Source organism: Periplaneta americana, chromosome 3 (assembly GCF_040183065.1).
Source record: "Periplaneta americana isolate PAMFEO1 chromosome 3, P.americana_PAMFEO1_priV1, whole genome shotgun sequence".
Classification (NCBI taxonomy): domain Eukaryota; kingdom Metazoa; phylum Arthropoda; class Insecta; order Blattodea; family Blattidae; genus Periplaneta; species Periplaneta americana.
In genome coordinates, this window is record NC_091119.1 from 160,032,150 (window position 1) to 160,055,926 (window position 23,777).

General features: G+C 35.9%; 1 protein-coding gene across 1 annotated transcript in view; it reads left to right on the forward strand.

Moving 5' to 3' along the window:
• The window catches only part of LOC138697067 (uncharacterized), a 175,879-nt gene extending 164,239 nt beyond the window's left edge, over window positions 1–11,640 (forward strand). Inside the window, exons 15-18 of the mRNA XM_069822662.1 lie at window positions 3,799–4,335; window positions 6,911–7,054; window positions 11,363–11,425; window positions 11,566–11,640. Of these exons, the coding sequence (XP_069678763.1) occupies window positions 3,799–4,335; window positions 6,911–7,054; window positions 11,363–11,425; window positions 11,566–11,640 (819 nt within the window). The remainder of the gene's footprint in view (window positions 1–3,798; window positions 4,336–6,910; window positions 7,055–11,362; window positions 11,426–11,565) is intronic.
• The last annotated feature ends 12,137 nt before the right edge of the window (window positions 11,641–23,777 follow it).

Genomic DNA, 23,777 nt, shown 5'->3' on the forward strand with positions numbered 1-23,777 from the left:
CGAGGCTTATGTTGGGGTTTGGAACAAACTCTTGATGGGTTGTTAGCTCTTCGACCAACCCCCAAGCTGGAGGACCATATCGACTGCCCGCGACTGCTTATTCAATATATTCTCAGCTACCCTCCATGTCTGGAGATCGTCTCCTCTATCCGTAACCTGAGAACGCGTCATGCCTTGGTGATAGGGACCCCACAATTTTCTGTTTTCTAAATTATAAGATTGATAGCAAGTCTTAATCGGAAGTGTTAGTGTCCAAGTTTGGTGTACATTACTCAAAGTACATCCACGTGCGCACCTCCGATCATTCCACACACATATATCTAATTGTTAGTCAAATTTATGCCATATCCAATCGAGCACAGCACGAGTGATTTGTTTGTAAAGATTCTGATGGGAACGGGGCATTGGGAGTACGTCTACTCTGCCTTTCACACCCCATAGAAAGAAAAAAATCACACAGCATTAAGCCCGGGGAACGTGGCGGTCATAGACGAGATCGTTTTCTGCACCTGTAACATGTACAATTCAGCGCTATAGAAGATCGCGATTGATGGAAAAATCATGATGGAAAAAAAAGAGGAGCATCCTGTGGTAAATGTAGTCCTTATAATCGCTATTTAATTATAGATACAACCATTCTTCTAACATATTCTGGTAAGCGGTGTCAGTTACTGTTCCTTCAACAAAGAAGAAAGGCCCGTACACTTTCCTGTGTGAAAGAACACAAAAGATGTTGATTTTCGACGAGTCACATTCATGTTCGATCGCTTCATGTGGAAGTACTGCCCTCCCCCCCCCCCCCGAGAGACGGATGTTGTACCTATTAATTCTGCCATTCAGATGGAAAATAGCCTCGTTGCTGAAAATGGGACGTCCATCTTCTCCTGAGTGTTCTGAGTAAATACACTTCTCTTCGTCTTTTCTTCTGCTTTAAGCGTCTGCATCAATCTCATCTTCAACGGTTTCATTAGTAACCGCATTTGCAACACTTTCCATATTGTTCTTGGAATTCCCAGCTTTCTACTATCTCTGGCCAGTGACTTCTTCGCATTCCGCTGAAAAGTTTACCTCACTCTGTTAACATCGGAATTGGACACGTTTCTGCGTCCCATACTCTCGCCTTTACAAAAGTCTTAATTCAATATCGTTGCCGTTTCCACATTCTGCCTGTACCATCTTCGAATGTTACCTGGTGCATCTTTCTGAAAACGTAAATGGAATTCAGGTTTTACTGTTGTGACGGATTTAGAAATCCCAAATCTCAGAAAGAAAAATAATTTATTCCTCCTTAGTCGCCATTTTCTAATTCCACGTCAAATAATGAGAAATAATAATGGGAGCGCAATTAAACGGATATAAAAATAAACTTTGAGAGGCGATGAGCGATGTATCCATCCATGCATTCCTTTTTGTCACCGGAAAATAATCTAGCATCACGATAATGAAACCTCACCGTTTTTTTGAAAGCACTATGAGCTAGGGAGGAAGATTCGGAATGGAGGGTGGTGTAAGGAGATTATGATTATTAATACTCTTGACGTCATCATCCAGTAGTTATCATTAGGTCATTACTAATAAATTCGTAGCAAATAGATGCGTTATTATCCTTTATACATAGTCTCAGTGAATGAAATTCATTCGCGTTGTTTCTTGGTTTAAATCAATTACCATACTGCTTAATAATCTTGATTAGTATGCAAATTTGTTTTGTTAGAATCTTGCTGTGACGCATGCTCGTAAGAAGGGGAAGGCATCACACAGCGAATTAAGAGAAGCGATTAGGAATGTAATATATTATGCAAATCTGGCTTTCAGGTATAGCTCCCCGTCAAGCAGACTTGAATAATTTCAAGGGAAAAATATATATCACTATAGGTACGTTAACAGAAAACCACAATTCAAGTCTCACAGAGTTTGTGTGCACTCAAAGTTGGGTTTCTGGCTTCTTGTCGGCCCACTTGTGTGTGGATGTAAAGAGAAACAAAGAGACTGTGTCGTGTGCAGTTCCTGGGTAGCTCAGTCGGTAGAGCGTTGTCGCCTTCAGCCAAAGATCCTGGGATCGATACCCGGCCCCGAAACAATTTTTCCCTTGAAATTATTTAAGTCTGCTTCACAGGGAGCTACACCTGAAAGCCAGTCACATAATGTGAAAGATACTTTCGGATTAAGGAGTTACTACTATTGTATACTATTGGCCAGTCTAAATTTAGTAATATTCAGAAATTTGTTACTTTCTAACCTGAAATTCTTACATTCTGAAATTTGGTGTAGTGTTTACACAATCCTTCTACATCATTAAACAAAATTTAGAATTAAAAATAAATTTACCTCTAACGGTTTATGCTTCATTAAATTAGCTGGTGCAGAAAATATCTCGTATAATATTCAAGATATTATTTTTTTCTTTTTATTCACACTGAATGCTTTAACAAAACTGACCTCTATCATTTCGGTACATGAATCAGAAATTTTTTTTTTTTTTTTCATATTTTTTTCTTTGTTAAACTAGCAATTTTTACTTTTTTGCACAGAAATTAAAAAATAAGAACTAATAAAGACCTAACAGTGATAGAAATCAGTTTTGTTCCTCTCTATGAACTACACATGCTCGAAAAATTTCATTAAATTGTCCCAAAAATTGTTTGAGTTGTCAGGGAAACGGTATAGATAAACGTGTGTATCCAATGCCTACCCACTTCATTTAAGTGATTCGGGTTCCCCATAGTGCGGATAGATATAGGACTGTGACCAGTTTTCAAGTTGCACACCACTTCGGCGGACCATTCTGTGCATGATGTATAACTGAGTTATGTCGTGTACTAGAGTAAGTGTATGTGCAAGTGTAGTTTAGGTATTTGTTGAGGACGATGATGAAAATTAGGAAGGAAGAAGGGGAAACCCGGTGCCGGCACGTAGCTTACTTCTGTCGAATAGCACCAAGGGGACTGCCAGGCTTAACGTCCCCGTCTGAAGGACGAATCACTATCAACAGTGACATATACATTCTCTTCAGAGCTAACTCGGTAGTCGTTAAAAAAATTGTGCTGACCTGCTATAGCACTAAAATGTCCTCCAGTGGCTTAAGGAGGGAAAGCTGGTGATCAACAAGATCTCCCAACAGTCTTCAGTTTGCTTGGTATAAAAATGTTGTTGTTTTTTAATGCCAGGCGTTTGACAATAAAGTCATTTGACCTCTTGCACTCTAATATTTTCTGGGGATTGTGTGTGGATGAAGTAGCCACCAAAACGTTAAAATATGGTGTTCACTTAAATTGGCTACAACTTGCCATGTAACTCTTTGAAAAACTATAATTCTCTGTCATGTATTATAAACATTCAGACTTAATGTCGTTTTAACATTTTTATACCAAACGGTATTTGTCGAATACAGGGGGGAGAGCCATTAATCCTTCCCATTGAAGGCTTTAAGGAACCAACCTGGACAAATACCCAATGTCCCATCCCTACCTTCCCGTGGTGCAGCTGTTAGTAAGCATAATTTTACAAGCTGAACTAAAGGGAGGGGCTCCTCATCCATTAGCACTGGTCAGCTTGATGAGTTAATGACCGAATTTGGTATAATTTTTCTCTATCCAATACCTAATTCTCTCTCTACCTTTTCCAATCCAGTCCTCTGAACTCTTACTTTCTTCGACCCCAACAGTATTAGAGCATTTGAGGCCTAGGGTTATTTCACTTTCCTTCCTACCCTTTCTACTTTTCTGTTCCTATAATAGTTTTTTACTGTAGTAGCTTTATAGTTATTTTTATTTTCTCATTTATTTGTGCATGTCGCAGGTGTCGCACAACGAGCACCGCGACACGCCGGAGCAGGAGATCCTGGCGTTCCAGAAGCAGCTGCAGAACCTGCCGGACTTCGACTCGCCGGAGCACCCCTCGGGCGGGCCCGGCTTCTCGGACCCCGCCGCCGCGGCCGCCGAGTTCCTGGCCAACCGGCCGTACCTTCGCCCGCGCTCGCGCTCCATGCCGCGCGTCACCTACGAGTCGTCGCGCTACCTCACGCTGCCGGAGCTGCCTTGGCCGTCGTCCGGCGGCTCGGGGCGCCTGCACCGCGGCAGGTCCGCGGGGGCCCTCGGGCTGCAGCCCGCCGAGCACCATGGCGCCCTGGTGGCCAGCAGCCCGGCCACCACGCCCTTGGACGAGAAGGCGCCTCCCGCCATGGGGCCCCCGCCCCCCGGCGCGACGCCCTGCGCCCCCAACAGCCGGCGCAGCAGCCTGTCCCCCTCCGACCGCACGGGCAGGCGGCGGGACAGCCCCGCGTGCATCGTGGTGGAGGTGCCGCCGTGGCACCGCGCCATCCTCAACTTCATAGAGGTGCGTTCTTCCGTTCCTCAAGCAGGATGCTAACAACAAATGTTTACATGGAATTGGAATTCCTCCTCTCAATCTTACATTAAAGGTCTGCACCGACTCGAGTCAAGCCTGCGGACCTAGGTCCAGCTCGGCCCGTGAGCCGGGCTCTGGTTGAAATTCTCTTATGCTTGTTCGATCCGAGCCGAGCTTCGGTCTTAAAAAAAGATTTTGTTTCTTTCCGCGAATTGTATATTTATTTAAAAATAATAGGAATGTTTTAATGCATCCACGATTAGACGTCCACTGTCCAACTACCCATCCCGAACAGTAGACTATAGGTATCAAATATAAGATACTGTTTAGTTAGACTTCGTAATTCGTAACAGTATTTGTCTCGTCTCCACTCCGTCTTACAAGCAAACGTTCTGATGGGGGCAGGTAAAAAAGTTAACTTTTTTTCTTCCACCATGTTAATAATGTCACAAGAAGTGCTTGTACAAATTTTGGCCACTCTACCGCAATTACGAGATCATCCAGGAAGAGATTTTCCCTGGAGCCGTTTATAGGAAAAAGCACAATTTCAAGGAAATATTTATTGAAACAGATACAGCAATTGTTGCGCTATTTGTCAACATATCCCCCACTGGAATTGAGACATTTGTCATACCATGGGATCAATTTTTGTGTCGTAGAAGTCAGCCTCCTCAGGCCGAAACCAGCGTTTGACTGCGTCTGCACCTCTCTCTGTCGAATCCATGATATGAGAAATGTCTCAATTCCGATGGAAAATCTGTTGAAAAATAGCTCAACAATTGATGTGTCCGTTCCAATAAATTTGTCCCATGAAATTGTTTTTTTTTTTATTAGCGGCCCCTGGCGAATTATTTTTTACGGCCCTCGTAATTGCAGTCGAGTGGCCAAAATTTGTATAAGCACTTCTTTTGACATTATTAACATGGTGGAAGAAAAAAATATGACTTTTTTATATGTCCCCATCAGAACGTTTTCTTGTTAGACACAGATTTTTGTTCATTTATTTTACCTGTGAAATTACTCTTTCTCATGCTCTTACTGGAGTGACCTCTCTCGTAGCTGTTCCTCACCGCTGTGGCCTCTGACCTATGTTTTGTCTGCGAGATTACGAGTTCCGTGTCGGGTCGAGTTGATAATTATAAGCTAATCTCGGGGTTCGGGTCTGGTCTAGTCTGGTTCAGGTCGGACTGGGCCTGGCCGGGCCGAGTCGGGTCTAAGAATTTCAGAAAACAATATTTATAAATTTGTAACTCTTCGCTCTTACATTCCTGCGATTAGTTTATTTAGGTTTGGTCCAGTCTGTCATCCAGTATGGTATAATCGAATGGAGACGAGCAAATATATATATATATATATATATATATATATATATATATATATATATATATATAATACTTTTTCCGCTGATCCTGCTTGAAAAGAGTATAATTAAAATTTGCTTAAACAAATTAATTTATTATCCAACAAAACTTATTCTACATCTTGATTACTCAACTTTTAACACTGTATCACTTCGGAATATGTATGATAAGAACTTCCTTGTGTTAAATTTTTAACGTACCTTGTTAACATGTTTCGACCTATTTTCGGTAATCTTCGGAACTCATATATTATTCATTCAGATTTTAATGTTTTCCAAATTGAACAAATATTATTAAAATTTTGACATAAAATCGTCTGAAATATAAAGAAAAACAACATGTTTATCCTACCAGAAGAAATCAGAAATGTCTTTTAGCCTAACCTAAATATTACACCACCACTGGAATAAAGCATAGCCAGAGTTACGGATCAAGGTTATAGAACTTATTTTGATAATAAATCTAGCAATATTTGCCATGCTGATTTCTTTAGGAAGAACTAAATCCTCCCGATTCATCACATTCTTGCTGTCTGCTCAAGTGCTCCAAGAATTTGTCCATTTCTACAACCGAACTACTCGTATTACAGGATATGTTCGGGGACAGTTCTTATAAATAACTATTTTGTACAAAATGGAACAGAACAAAGTTTCAATAAAATTACAAAACCAATACAATTACCACAAAACAGGGATAATTACGAAGATAAAAGTAGATAATCAAGTCAAGAACAGAATATAAGTTGGAATGAATAAACAGTATACTGAAATTAAGAGAAGCAAAAAATGTAAATCTAACATGAATCGAAACAATTTACTTAATCTTTTTTTTTTAATTCATTAAAATCAGAAAAATCTAGGTCAGCTTTTAGGATTTATTATCTAGGTCAGCTTGCTCAAACGGGTGTGAGCTACGTTCATAATATGTATTTATTTTGTAATTGTATGTAGCAATAAATACTAAATACTTGCTCTTCTGACTGTTAAGTAGAATATTTCGCAAACGGAGAGATGGTCATTGTCAATACAAACAGATATGTAGGATTACTTTTAAAATGTTGTTGTATCCCAAGCTTGAAGACTGTAAATAACTATTTTGCCCTTTGTATACCGTATCTATTATACATAAAAAATTATTCTCCCTAGTCATAACGTGAATTACAATATTCAGTTGCTAAGACGCATTTTCTTTCTTTGTTGCAGGAGTGGTTGCGAATGTCGCGCGTGGAACTGGATCGTAACGCCCCTCTGTGTCGGGAACTCCGTGACTTCCTCACTAAAGTGTCTTCCTGTGGTGCGCCATACCAACAATGGTGCACCGAACTACGTCAAGAATTTCCTGCACTGGTAAGTTAGAAATAATAACTGCTTAGAATAATTAACACATTTCTTAGTGCGTTATCAGTAGACCTCAGACTTTTAGGCACTTAGGGTGCTATGCATAGACATTTCGCTAGCACGCGCTACGAACGTGCTAAACTAGCCCCGGCTATCGACTGATTACTTGTACAGGATTCATATCATATCATATCGCTAACACTGGTTTATGAATACGAAAAACGTTAGTTCGCTGATCATCCACCAGAAGCCCGCGCTAAGAATGTCTATGAATACGGCCCCTAAAAACTAACTTTTAGGCACCTATTTTATGCAGCTAAATTTAATTTCTTTCCACACAAACTACAGAACTATAAAAATGCAATTAATTTGTGAGTATTAAGCATTACGGTATACAGTGACGAAAACAGTAAAGAAATATTGGGATTAGAAACTTTATTTTTGTTAAGTCTTAAATTATGAATAGAGATACGTAATTTTTAAATAATTCAACGGGCTAATTGCTCCAAGGCTGCTAGTACATAAGTGCTCATATTACAATTAAGTTAATTAATTTACCAATTAATATACAGTTAACACACAATTCATAATTGGCATTGCAATACATAACAACTTTTTCTCTAACTTTCTAGTGTGAAACTTTGCCTTCGCTTAGACAGAACCATTTTATAAGCGAAAAAAAAAATTCTTCCCAATGATACCGAAGCAGTGGATGCATATTTAAATCTAGCAATATTTGCCATGCTGATTTCTTTAGGGTGAACTACATCCTCCCGATTCATCGCATTCATACTGTCTGCTCAAGTGTTCAACAAAACCAGACACCTTCCAGGAATTTGTCCATTGTTACAACCAAACTATTACAGGATATTTAAATCATACTCAACTCATGACATTCAAACGTTTCTCTTTCACTGCATATAAATAGGAAACTTTAGACTCTAAAACCTTAAAAATAGGTCCCACTGGGTAAAATTGACATTTTAGGAACTATAAAATCGTTTTCCAGTTAGTTTTAGTTTATCCCTACAGAAAAAAATAGGCATTTAACCTAAAATCCGATATCTAGTAATTAGGTCGTCTCATAAGTAAGTCGCTTTTTTTTAAGTCTGGCGTTTTGTAAGATTTAATGGTTTTCTTTAGTTAGGCAATGCAATTTACAGGACGTTATGGTTATTGTTGCGTATTGTGAGCATATGACAGTCGTCAATTGCTAATACAAAGAATGTAAAATTGGAGGTGATAAAGTTTGTGGAATTCTGAATATCGTAATATGAAGGGCTCTCTGCAAAAACAAGGTAGCTCCACTTTTATTAAGCTGTGGACAAAAAAAGAAAAAAAACATTCTAAAAAATGCAATTTTTAATTGCGCTGCTTTTCTTTTTCAGAGTATGCCCTAGGTACCTAGGAGTTTCATTTTATCACTCAATCATTTATTATAATCAGCAATTTATGGGGGTAAAAATATAAACAAATAGCCTAATGGAGCTACCACCATTTTGCAATAAAATTGGATTTTGCACTGAACTTACAATTACTGTGTCACTATCATATCATAAACTACAACTATATACATACATATGAAGTGTATAATATTTGCTGATGATATGGCGTTGTTAGCTTGTTAGAAGAAGGGGAAATGATACTAAGAGATATGCTACTAGAGCTAAATGGCAGCTGTGAGCAGTATGGGATGAAGATATTCCAACAAGACGAAGACCATGGTTATAAGAAGAAAAGTAAAGAAGATACACTTGAGAATTCTAAATGAGGCAGTAGAGCAAGTGGACAGCTTCAAATACTTTGGGTGTACTATAAGCAGTAACATGAGCTGCTGCCGGGAAGTCAAAAGGAGGATAGCAATAACAAAGTAAGCTTTTAATAGAAAAAGGAGCATCTTCTGCGGACTCTGGAGAAGGAACTAAGGAAGAGACAAGTGAAGTGCTTTGTGTGGAGTGTAGCATTGTATTGGGAAGAAACATGGACAATACGACGATGTGAAGATAAGCGAATAGAAGCATTTGAAATGTGGATATGGAGAAGGATGGAACGTGTGAAATGGACAGGCGGAATAAGAAATGAAGCTGTGTTGGAAAGAGTGGGTGAAGAAATAATGATACTGAAACCAATCAGGAAGAGTAAAAGGAATTGGCTGGGTCACTGGTTGAGAAGAAACTGCTCCTGAAGGATGCACTGGAAGGAATGGTGAACGGGAAAAGGGTTCGGAGCAGAAGAAGATATCAGATGTTAGATGACATTAAGATATATGGATCATAATATGAGGAGACAAAGAGGAAGGCAGAAAATAGGAAGGACTGGAGAATGCTGGGTTTGCAGTGAAAGACCTGCCCTTGGACAGAACACTAATATAGGCTATATAACATGGTTGAACCGTAAGTAATGTCATTAATTTCAGGGAGTTATTCTTTGAGATATTTCAAACAAAAAAGTTTAATACAATTTTGCTCGTTCATGCTACCTTTTCGAGATAAACGTTTTGTATGAAACATTGATAACGGATTTTGGGCAAGCCATTTTAAGAGAGCAGTGTATTATGATGGCTATTACACTCTTACTACGTCATACTACTTTTGACCAATAAAACGGTACGAAAGGACGTATTTCAACCAATCATGGCTGCTTATCGCACAATTTTATCGTGTCCCTAGCATTTGTTTAATTTTATCGCGTCCCTAGCATTTGTTTAATTTTATCTCGTCTCTAGCATTTGTTTCTTTGTTTGCCAACATTTGAAACTGCGCTGGTCTGGACGTAAGAAATATATATATATATATATATATAATTACAAACCACTCCAGTTGATGCACAGCGGTTTCAAATATGACTCGCATTGGCATTCAAGAACAAGAATTAATAAAAATCACTGATCATACCTATGCATCTTCTGAAATCCGATTTACAAATAAATGAAGAGCACCATTCGGAAATCCTGAATAAGTTGAATACACCATGTAGGCCTAAATCAACGAGTTCCACTTCTATTACGCACACGTCCAATATAACATCAATTGAACCACCAACCACATTCAAATTTGAAAATTGTACATTCAATAATTATTCCTTTTAAAATTATTCATGTTTATTTTTTATGTCATCGTCGTTACTTAAACCTTTTCTAACACTTGTTTATATTAGTTAGGTTATGTTATAGCTTCTGCTATATGATATTATGGATAGTCACGCACCAGAGATTGTTTAATATTAAGATTTATTGAAAATCATCTGTCAAGTGACGATTACTGGGATTCGGATAATTGAAGTGGAATGTTGCATTTTAATAAAAATGAAACTGAATCAACAAAGCCTTCTTGGCTAGCAACATTGCCATTGTGTATAATAGATCGAGAACTTCTCGACGAGACGGCATTGCTCACTACTGCCACCTAGCATGCATCTAGAGTAATATTTGTAATGTTGAGATGGTACAATAATACATTTGAAGACAGTTGTATTTTTTCGTAAGTCAATTAATATTTTATTGTATTGGAGTACTTCGTTACTTCTAATCTTTATATACTTCTAATCGTGTAATAGTCAATTAAATTCTACTCGAGTTTTGATTGTCTCTAGATAAATCAAAACGTCTAGTGAGATTACTGTTGATAAATTGTTGAAAGAATATTAGTTTTGTCCATTAAATGTGCAGAAATATGACCCGAATAAATACAGAATTGTAAAATTCCTTTGTAGAACGAAAAGTTACATTTGTTCGGATCAAATTTCTGTACTTTTAAAGGACAAAACTAAAATTCTTTCAATAATTTGTTATAACACACTGCTCTCTTAAATTGAAGGAGCATATTGAGAATTAAATCATTGGCTTTCCCAAAATACGCTATGATATGCTTCATATAGAACAATTTTTATCTCAAATAGGAAGCAAAATCAAACAAAATTGTATTAAATATTTTTTTTTTAATAATCTCAAATAATAAGCGCCTGAAATTAATTACAATACTTAGGTTGACTCTGTATATAGCTCCAGGAGCTGCCTCCCTTTTCCAACGAAACAATAGGGAGCTCAGCTCCAATTTCACTGTAACTTCCAAATGCTTGGAATGACACCGTTCTTGCACTAAAGGTCGGGCATATTGTTTAACGTATGAAACAAGCAAAACATTACTTTCACCAAAAAGTGGAGCTACACCTTTTTTGCAGGGAGCCCTTCATATCTTATGTTATACTTTCAAGAGCGTTTCTTTGCGGAAAATAAATGGATAGCTTGAACAAAGTACAGAATTCAAAATATGCCGCTCTACATACCAAGCACCTTCCTGATTGGTTCATTTGTTGCAGTCTCGTGATCCCGATCTGGAAAGTGGCGACGACCAGGAGGAAACCAATCGCGAGTACTTCCAGGTAAGTTACTGCTGCCACCTATCACCTTCGGCTTGAACTACTTGCACGGGTTGGTGAGTACGAGAGATCGAACTTCACTTTTTCGTGCGTGTTTTGTGTACTATGTTTTCGTTAAAAATAATTTATTCGTATGTTCGCAGTATATTGTAACCAGGGGACTGTTCAAGAGGGGTGGTAGACTGAAGGGAAATACGACCCCTTTCCAAGAAATCTAAATTGATAAATGTACTCGTATATTTCCCCTTTTAAAAAGTTCGTAAAGTTACATGTATGAGATTTTCTTCGGTTTGTAAATAGTTGCATTAGTAATTTACGTGTACATACCAAGATAAAGGCGCACGGAAAACAGGGAGGTAGAGCTATATTATTTCTTAACCTCGGCACTAGATGGTATTGATGTGGGCAACAAAGTAACCTTTTGCCCTTCACAAATAGGCGCTACACGTACTTAGATATGATATTTTTTTACAATATCGTGTGCTATGTGTTATATTGATAAATGAATATAAAATTATCATTTCTTCAGAACTCATATTTTTCAAACACCGGTACTCAACAAATGACAGTATATCGAACATTTTTTGTTCGTGTATAAATACTCCGTAGTCTATATTAGGTCTATATGGCCAATGACTTCCAGATTCTGGAAGTGATGTTCCTTGAAGATTGCAGCTAGCGATGTATTTCTAAACAAAAAACTGCTCTCGCTCTAGAATTTCGGTAGTACCGGCAGTAGGTGTCTTTGTCGCGGTCGTCACCACCACCACCACTACCACACGAATACTTGTGGAATGTCAGACAATGATACATGGGTTCAAATCTACATAAATATGTAGTAAACCTCACTATGATATTGTTCAAATTAGAGATGAACAAAACTAACTGCCGCTCTCGCTCGCTGTATTCGTTGTATTTGTCTTTCGAGTCTCGTCTCGTCATTCTCGTGCGCTTCGAGTCTCGCTCATCATTCTTGAAATAGCATTTGGTCAGCGTGGAAAGATTTCGTAACTTTGAATAACATACAGCATTGAAATAAATGACATTATAAATGTTTAAATGAGACAAAAAGACAGAACAGAACAGTATCTTAGTTATCAAAATGTTCTGGGTCTATTATATAATTTTACCTATGGTTATATAAATAGAAAAAAAAAACAATTCTCAAATAAATTTGCATTTCTAAGAAACATGAAACATAACGTTAATATCTTTTTACTTGAGATTGCACACTTGATCTCAAACATATGAAAAGAAAATTCCTAGCCTTTTAATAAGGTCCTAATAATTAAATAAAAACTGGGGAACGGATTATTATACACTGAAAGGTAGAGATGATGTTTCAAATAGGCTACTTGATTGTTTATACATGTATAACAGTTGCCAAAGTAGATAAAAGGTCAGTCAGGTATAAACAACTGTGGCAATTCAAGGCTACTTGTCGTTCGGGACTTCGGGAGTGATCAATCTCGACTTCTCGAAACACTCACACGCAGTCTTTACGTCCAACGCGACGTATACAACATTGTCGTTCGGGTTTTCGGCTTTCCGGGCGCTGTTAGTCTTGCTTTTTCGATCGTTGTTTATCTCTAGTTCAAATATAAATAAAATATTAGGCCTACTTCTTATTATAATTGCAAAATTTGACGAAAATATGAAAATCAGAAAAGCTCTGATGCCGCTAGACCTCGAAAAATAGTACCTTGGCCCACCCAGGCTTGAAATACATCCATGATTACAACTTATAGCGTAACCAAAATAGAAAACCGATATTGATGTAAACGCCGACAAAACTACAACGTTTATCCATGACAGCGGAAGTGAAGAAAGAGTTCTTTGCTTTTCATGTTCTCCTGAATATACAAATGCATTAATTCAGATTTGTAAATTTATAGCAAAGACGTGGCGTACACTTATTATTTGTTAAAATAATACACTACAGTGCGTAATATATAATCTTTGAAATTTTTATAAGAGTAATCTCAAGCTATTACGGCAATGCATAGCTAAAATGGTTTGCGAATAATATTGCGATTTCTTGCAAGTAAAATTTTTCATAAATAGCGAAGGTTTTTTTATGTGTCGCCAATTTTTTTTATTTGGATGTAGAATTCCATGTCACAAACAGAGACATATAAATGCGAAAGCTACGTATGAAATCAATAATATGCATTATAACATGCTGGAACAGGGTTAGTCGAACACGTGTTTACCTTGTTTGGCTCATCCTGTTTATATAATCAATTATGATCTGAAATGAACAGTATCAAAATCGTGTCACCTGCTAACGTAATAGATTTTCACTTGGTTGGTGCTTTGGGACTAAGCTCATGTGATCTTCAACCAGACATTGAAATATTGGTAAAAAGGAACATATTCCATGGCAGAAATCTTCAGCACGTCATGAAAATTAATTCCAATTTACCTATTTATTTATTTATTCATAGGTTTGGAAGTAAATCCCGAAAAGACAAAGTATACGATTATGTCTCGTGACGAGAATATTGTACGAAATGGAAATATAAAAACTGGAAATTTATCTTTTGAAGAGGTGGGAAAATTCAAATACCTGGGAGCAACAGTAACAAATATAAATGATATTCGGGAGGAAATTAAACACAGAATAAATATGGGAAATGCATGTTATTATTCGGGTGAGAAGCTTTTATCATCCAGTCTGCTGTAAAAAAATTTGAAAGTTAGAATTTATAAAACAGTTATATTACCGGTTGTTCTTTATGGTTGTGAAACTTGGACTCTCACTTTAAGAGAGGAACAGAGATTAAGGGTGTTTGAGAATAAGGTACTTAGGAAAATATCTGGGGCTAAGAGGGATGAAGTTACAGGAGAATGTAGAAAGTTACACAACGCAGAACTGCACGCATTGTATTCTTCATTTTTCACCTGACATAATAAATTAAGAATATTATATCCAGACGTTTGAGATGAGCAGGGCATGCAGCACGTATGGGCGAATCCAGAAATGCATATAGAATGTTAGTTGGGAGGCCGGAGGGAAAAAGACCTTTGGGGAGGCCGAAACGTAGATGGGAAGATAATATTGAAATGGATTTGAGGGAGGTGGGATATGATGATAGAGACTGGATTGATCTTGTTCAGGATAGGGACCGATGGCGAACTTATGTGAGGGCGGCAATGAACCTCCGGGTTTCTTAAAAGCCAGTAAGTAAGTAAGTAATTATTTATTTATTCATTCTCAACGACAATAACTAAAGCACCTTGCTCGACTGTGTGTGAGATGAAAGCTGTGGAAAATAATTCAGTTAATATCGGGCAGGTAATAGTACGTGTTATATCTTACTGTTTCGCTTCATAGTTCAGTGATATCATTTGTTACTTGACCGAAAGAAAATGATACAGATAATGTCAATATAAAGGAAGACCGCCATTGACATAAGACAACAGAGAAGCACTCAAAGTGAATAAGTGTTTACCCCCGATGTTGTCGAGCACAGTAGCCTATATGACAGCGTTTCCTAAACTGTGGGGTCGCGATCAGTAAGGGATCGTGATGCTATATCAAGAAGCGAAATCATATTTATATTAAAAACACATTTATTACACATACAGTGTTCAAATGAACTTATTAATATGGCCTAAGCGGTGTTGGAATTACATGCTGTCCACGGCATCCTTGATTCTCGGGTTTAAACCCGGTCGATGGCAGTGGATTTTAATAGGCTACGTAATAAAATACTAAGCATGACTTCATCCGGTACACAGAAATTCCGGAAAGCATGCATGAGAATCCTGTTCCTGGTGGAGGGCTCCATGCAAGATTCGTCGGTCATTTTTCGCCCATGTTCAACTTCCACAATGAATAACCTCTGGAGTTAAAAGCATCGTTAAATAGCTCAGTAATACTAGTACTAACTTGACGTGTGGGGACTCGAAATTAGGGTTGCCAGTTCGATTAATTAAAATGTGTCTCAGTGAAACATACAGCAGAGTTCGTATAGACCAGTTTCTATCTGATGTTTTTCCAATTCACTGCGGGCTAAAGCAAGGAGATGCACTATCACCTGTACTCTTTAATTTTGCTCTAGAATATGCCATTAGGAAAGTTCAGGATAACAGAGAGGGTTTGGAATTTAACAGGTAACATCAGCTTCTTGTCTATGCGGATGACGTGAATATGTTAGGAGAAAATCCACAAACTATTAGGGAAAACATAGGAATTTTACTTGAAGCAAGTAAAGAGAGACGTTTGGAAGTAAATCCCAATAAGACAAAGTATATGATTATGTCTCGTGATCACTACATAGTACGAAATGGAAACATAAAAATTGGAAATTTATCCTTTGAAAATGTGGAAAAGTTCAAATATCTTGGAGCAACGGTAACAAATGTAAATGACACTTGGGAGAAAATTAAACGCAGAATAAATATGGGAAATGCCTGTTTTTATTCGGTTGAGAAGCTTTTGTCATCCAGTCTGCTCTCAAAAAACGTGAAAGTTAGAATTTATAAAACAGTTATATTACCGGTTGTTCTGTATGGTTGTGAAACTTGGACTCTCACTTTGGGAGAAGAACAGAGATTAAGGGTGTTTGAGAATAAGGTGCTTAGAAAAATATTTGGGGCTAAGAGGGATGAAGTTACAGCAGAATGGAGAAAGTTACAGAACGTAGAAGTGCACGCATTGTATTCTTCATTCTTCACCTGACATAATAAATTAGAAATATTAAATCCAGACGTTTGAGATGGGCAGGACATGTAGCACGCATGGGCGAACCCAGAAATTGATATACCGGTAGAGTGTTCATTGGGAGGCCGGAGGAAAAAAGGCTTTTAGGGAGACCAAGACGTAGATGGGAGGATAATATTAAAATAGATTTGAGGGAGGTGGGTTATGATGGTAGAGACTGGATTGATTTTGTTCAGGATAGGGACCGATGGCGAGCTTATGTGAGGGCGGCAGTGAACCTCCGGGTTTCTTAAAAGCCGTAAATGAGTAGGCCTAAGTAAGATGTCCTGTATTTGAGACTGTAAAACTTTGCCCATTATTGACCTCTTACGAGACGTCCAAAACTTGTAGTTATGGACTAGTAAAAGAATGGGTTTTCATAGCAATGCTATAACTATTAAAATCATGTAACTAGATTGAGAACAATCTTTCCAAATATCTCAGTCCACCAAACTAACGGGTGTTCAATTTTAAAAATTTGAACAGGTTATAGATTCTTTGAAATTCGCAATTGTTTGTCCAGATTCCTATATAGACAGTTTTTTGTACGAAATTTTCAAAATTTTATGAAGATATAATTGAAATAGAAATTATTAAACATAATTAAAGTGTAAACACAAGGCGGGTCAATTTCTTTATTGAAGTCAATTTAAGTGAAGTACCACACATTAATGCTGATATTCTATTACCTATTTGAATAGATACATGGATAGATGGTTGCCTGAATGAATGAATGAATGAATTATTATTATTGTTATTATTATTATTATTATTATTATTATTATTATTATTATTATTATTATTATTATTATTATTATTACAAGTAAATCCAATTTTATTCCGAAGTTCAATAAACAATCCCAGTAATAAATATAAATCTAAGATACGAAAAGCACACAATGAAACAAATAGAAAAAAACAGTGAAGCGAAAGAACATATAACTATGAACGCTTTAAAATCTATTTTTAAAAAATTCAAATAAACTCTATTTCAAATGAAAATTTCAATAAAAATAAATGTAATATATGAAAACATGCAGTGAAACAAATAGAAAGACGCAGTAAAACATAAGAACATATAACCAGTCTAGGAGGCCTATATAGTAATGAAGCTCAATACGTAGTAAATTTGCAATAATGATAGTTGCTAACCACTAGGATCGCTACTATCTCCTCATCACAGACAATGCGAAATAATGCCGGCACAGTCTATTGTTCCCAGTGCCCTCAACAACTGAAGATTCGTACAGTCATATACTAGACTCTGATATAATTATGCACACTTAAAAAAATAAATTCAATTTTAAATCAAATTGTCTATAAATATTCCAAATAATAAATATAAATGTAAGATAAAAGTATACAGTGACACACATAAAAACATTAAACTCTGATATATTTTATTTACGACTACAACCAGTGACAGTACTGCCCGTTGCATTATTAATAAATAATTTTGCCCCTTAATTCCTAAGCCCCTCCCTTCGGCCAGTTCCACTCCGAGCTGTCGAACTTTTGCAATAAATTTCTGCGCACCCTCCAAAGAATTAGGCGTTACTTAATATCAAAGAGAAAAATGTTATTCAGTCACATAACTTATTTTAATGTAAGTTATTATACTTTTATAAGTTTACATTTTATTTATTAAAACTGTTAACGTTTTCGCGACGCAATTTGGCATCTTCAACATTGATTAGAGATATCTTATGAAAACAAAATATTGCAATAAAATTGTGAAGACGTTGCATGTCAAATTGTAGTTAATTATAGCGATGTTATTCATAGTAAATAAATTTCAGATTTTGTTCCAAGTTTATGTGTATGAAATGAATTGTTTTCCAAGTTGACCAAAGTACAAATAGTTATTGATAGAATATGACGTCCTTAGTTTCAGAAAATACCAGTGGGTGACACTTGACCTTTACTTGCACGCTGTAGTGCGAACAAAAGACGACGCTTCAGGTGGTGGTGTGGGGCAAGGAGGTTAAAAATTGTCGTACTGGAATGACGGAATTGGTTTTGAAAGAAAGCTAACAGCCATGACGAGGCTATCATTTTTTTAATTTGCTCCTTTGTGTTTAAATTCAAACAGTCGGACCATACATTTCTTTCAATGATCTTTGATAGGCGCAGAGAGTTAATTGTTTTTGTGAGTTTTTTAGTGTTCTCACTTACATTAAGAAGATTATAGATTATACAGGTTTTAGGCTACTGTATGAAAGTTGTAATGTAAGACATTAGAAAGAAGTGGTCAATTTGCTCAGTTACGGATTTCCAAGAATTTCAGCTTTTATATTTCTAGCAGATGGCACAAACACTTAAATATACACTCACTCTAGTACATGACATAACTACCCATCCACAAGTATACATCATGCATAATGTGGTCCACTGAAGTGGTGTGCAACTTGAAAATGGGTCACAGTCCTGCCATCTATCCGAAATATACGGAATCCGAATCATGCAAGTGAAGTGGATAGGCATTAGACACAAAATCACATATTTCTGGCAGGTAGATTCCATCCATCCATATGCCCATGTGCAAAAGTGTAAACGTAAGAATTAAGTAATTTGTAAATTACCACTAGATAACATAAATAATGAATTATTAAATTATAAGTTTTGTATTGTGTTGTACTATTTTTATATACATTCCTAGAAATTTAAGATAATATAATGACTATTATACATTTATTACGTCATACTACTTTTGACCAATAAAAGGTATGAAATGACGTGTTTCAACCAATCATAGCTGCTTAACCTACAATTTCTATCACCTTCCTAGCATTTGTTTCTTTGTTTGCCAACATTGTACTTTCAATAATATTGTATCTTTTAAAATGATTCATGTTTATTTCATCCTTAATTAAAACTTTTCTATCATTTATTTTGTTTATATTATTTAGGTTATGTTATAGCTTCTGCTGTATGATATTATAGATCATCACGCATGTATGAGAAATTGTTTCATATAGTATATTGATCATTGAAGTAGAATGCAACTTTTAATACTAATGAAACTGAATCATCAAAGCTTTCTTGACTAGTAATCGCCCATACCGTTCAATGAAGATACGTATAGTAGTTGGCACAACTGGTAACAGCATAACACTGATTATCAGCTGACCATTACACACTACTGCCATCTAGCGGAATATTTGTAATGATGAGATGGTACAGTACATACATTTTAAAGACAGTTTAGTAAGTCAATTAATATTTTATTGTATTAGAATACTTTATTTCTTCTAATCTACATATACGTTCTTCTAATCGTGCAATAGTCAATTATATCCCACTTCAGTTTTGATTTTCTTTAGATAAATCAAAACCTCTATTGAGATTCCTGTAGACTATTTCGTTTATATGACGTCATTCCATTTTCGACCAATGAAGTGTAACGAAATTTTGAATTCCAACCCATCACAGTCAGACTTTGCGATAATTTTTGCAGCTAGATTTATCGCTATCAATTTATCGCATGGTCGTTCTTTTGTTTAGTCGTTGTCGCCAACTGTTTCCCCGTGAATTGATGATCATGAATACATTAAGATACAACTACACGGTTAAACATTTCTTTCAACTTTAAAGCAATGAATGCAAGATTAATATTTAATATTAATTAATATATTTACGCAGTGAAGACGACGTTCAAAACAACGCACAATATAGACACAAAATCTTCATGCATCTTAATTTAACGTACGTTTTAAACTTGATTCCTTCAATATTCTTCCCAGATTGCATGCATACGCGATTGGAATATTGAACTGTGTAGAGCAGCTTTAGTTCCGTTACACACTACAGCGAGAATGCATTTGTCGAGCTATAAAAAATGCTTTCCTGTAGCACGTAGTAACGGTCGAAATAAGGCACAGCTGACACTGGTCCTGCTCACACAGCTAACCTTACCTATTGTAGCCTATAAAATACAGCTTCATCTTTTAATTCCATGTCCATTGTAGGCTATTTGAAAAAAATTACATTCCTTCATTCAGATTAGATAAATGCGTTTTCAACAATTTATTCTTCATTTAATTAATGTATTAATTAGGTTACTATAATTATATTATAAAATTTTAAATTAAATCATGATTTCGGCAGATAATGAAAATGTATTTATGTTATAATAATAAGAGAAAAGTGCAGTACATGTAATTAACATTGTTAAACCTGTATTTCGCTTTTCTCAATTGGCATTACTGAATAATAACATCGAATTTCTTTATTGCAGTAATCGATATTCATCTATTTCAACTTCACAATGAATAGATTAAGTATTCGTAAATATACAATTATTAACATTTTGTGATCGAATTTTAGGGATATATTATTTACATTTTTATTTTATTCAAGAAATAGCCCTAATAAATTCATTCATTCATTCATTCATTTATTTTATTCCATAGATCTTACATGAGCAATGAAGCTTTAAGATGTGGAACATGTCAACATTTTACAATATTACAATTACAATTTTTACAAAGTTTTATAGTTTTACAATTTAGTAATTTTCTAAAATTTTTACAATGTTGTACAATTTTTTTTTTTTTTTTTTTTTTTTTTACACTCGAGGTCTGAGATTTCCCAGATAAATCCACTCGCTTCGATCGTGGATTTATCGGCAGATCTCAGACCTCTCGTGACATTACTACAGATAATTTTCACAATGCTCTTTATCAAAAATGTTAACAAAAATAAAGCGAAATTAAAGCGGTAGCGCAGATAATATCTTGTAAAAACACGCGAAACGTAATTATTTTCTTTCCGTAAAATTGAAAAAAAGAATACTAAAAAAATAACGCCAGTATATATAGGGTTCTCTCAAATTATGTGCATTTTTCTTGCGACAAACGTTGACATCCAAGGCTCGACCTCATCCTGCCCCTTACTAGCATTCTGAAAACCTGGTAAACCTACTCGAAATCCTTCTAACAATGTCATATTAAACGCTTCACTGAAGAAACAAAAGGGGGCGCACTCACACGTGTTGTTCTCGGAGTGGCGCTACTTGCGTCGACTGACAAGCTCATCAAGAGCAGTGGCTCTCCATTGTGTAGGACACACAAGTGGCTCTACGGTTCAATGAATTTTATTATCGGACTGACTCATGGATGAGCACTATTCAATAACCAAATGAGTTTGAATTTGTTTTGTACAATCAATTATAGAAATCCATGATAATGAAGCATAACTTATTGTCTCCATTCAAATTTCAATACACAAAAACTGTCATGTATATATATAACAGTAATGTAAACACTTATACAGAACGTTTCTTTTATAACCTTGCCGCTAAGCGGCATCTTATTGTCTGCTGCTGAAACTTACTGAGTTTCCTTTACGGCTTTCGGACTGTGTACGCTGGATAAGATAACTATAAAATAGCACTGGACAGACACACGAGGACTGGACTCAACCAGTCCCAGTAGGAAGGAGTTCAGTTGAAGGATTCTGAGCCATAGTGGGCCAAGAGCCATTTATTGAAAACGGAGAAAACAAGCGTTAAAATTAAGTGATTACCATAATTTAACGAAACATATAGCAAGTAAGATAAAGTATGCACATTAAAATTAAATGATATGTCAATCTTCATTAAATTATGGTAGAGGTGTGAAAATTATTAGAATAATCTTAATTTTAAAGGTTTTTTAATAGTTCCTTCACAAATATTCATTGAATTGTTGAATATTGGTATATAATATTACTATACTGATGTAGGATATATTTACTGCTAACAATGCCAGAAAGCATTGTTGTACATTGGTATTTTTCTGATTTTACAATTGTTATGGGAATTCAGAAATTATTATATTATGTTGGCGGAATTGGAAACATAAAAAATTAATTAAGAAATGCTTTAAACAAATTGTTCTTTGCGTTTACATTGTTGTGAAGGTTCAAATGAACGTATACATCTGTTTTGTGCATATAATTTTTTATGTTTACAATTCCGCCAACATAATATAATAATTTCTGAATTCCCATAACAATTGTAAAATAAGAAAAATACCAATGTACAACAATGCTTTCCGGCATTGTTAGTAGTAAATATATCCTACATCAGTATAGTAATATATACCAATATTCATCAATTCAATTAATATTTGTGAAGGAACTATTAAAAAACCTTTAAAATAAAGATTATTCTAATTTTCACACCTCTGTATTTACTTAAATTTAACCCTCGCTTTCTCCGTTTTTAATAAATGGCGCTTGGCCCGCTATGTCTCTGAACCCTTCAGTTGTTTGTTCCATCTACCTTTCAGCACAAGAGATTGATTTATTTTGCGGTGATTGTGTTTTTTGAGTGAATATTGCTCAATTTACAATCGTTTATTTGTAATCCTTATTGTCTCATTAACACTTCTCAATACATACGAAAGGCTTGCAGAAAACTCTCCAGATGTCAAAATGCTTATTCATTCTGCGTCTTGTTAGAAAATTGAGAGAAAAATAGAAGAGTGTAAGACAAAACACAGCACAATCCGTTGTATTTTCACCTAAAAAAGAACATAATAGTTCGTATAGACCGCTTTTCAATAAAGGATTTTTGTTTCATTGTTACAGTAAAAATTAAGTGACAATGTTGTGACGTGATCCGGATCATACGTCACCAATTACTAGCCACATGTATGATTTGCAGCAAATTAAATTTCCATCACAGAATTTTATGTTACTTCATACGATTTCGCAACCTTTTCGTGTTTTGTATTTTCTTTGTTGGTTCGCAAAATACAGAGTGTTAAAAAAAGTTTCCAATATTTTAAGAGGTGCTGGTATACATCAAAACAAGAAAGTAATGTCTAATAAACATGGGTCCTACAACTTATACTTTCTGAAATCTGTACACTTTTTCATAGGAGGTGCTCAATGTGACGTCCATTCATGGCAATGCATTCCTCTGTCCTTATTTATTTTGCGGTGATTGTGTTTTTTGAATGATTATTGCTCAATTTACAGTCCTTTATTTGTAATCCTTATTATCTCATTAATACTTCTCAATACGTACGAAAGGGTTGCAGAAAACTTTCCACATGTCAAAATGCTTATTCGTTCTGCGTCTTGTTAGAAAATTGAGAAAAAAATAGAAGATTGCAAGACAAAACAAGGGACAATCCTTTGTATTTTCACCCAGAAAGAACATAATAGTTCGTATAGACTGCTTTTCAATAAAGGATTTTTGTTTCATTGTTACAGTAAAAATTAAGCGACAATGTTGTGACGTGATCCTGATCATACGTCACCAATTACTAGTCACATGTATGATTTGCAGCAAATTAAATTTCCATCACAGAATTTTATTTACGATTTCGCAACCTTTTCGTATTTTGTATTTTATTTGTTGGTTCGCAAAATACAGTGTGTTAAAAAAAAGTATCCAATATTTTAGGAGGTGCTAGTATGAATAAAAGCAAGAAAATAGTGTCTAATAAACATGGGTCCTACAACACATACTTTCTGAAATCTGTACCTTTTTCATAGGAGGTGCTCAATGTGACGTCCATTTATGGCAATGCATTCCTCTGCCCTTCGGCGTAAGGAATCACGACTCTTTGAAATTGACCTGGTTGTTCTTGATAACCAAAAGTCTAGGGGATTTAGGTTTGCGGAACGAGCAGGCCAAGGTGTGGGGCCTCATCA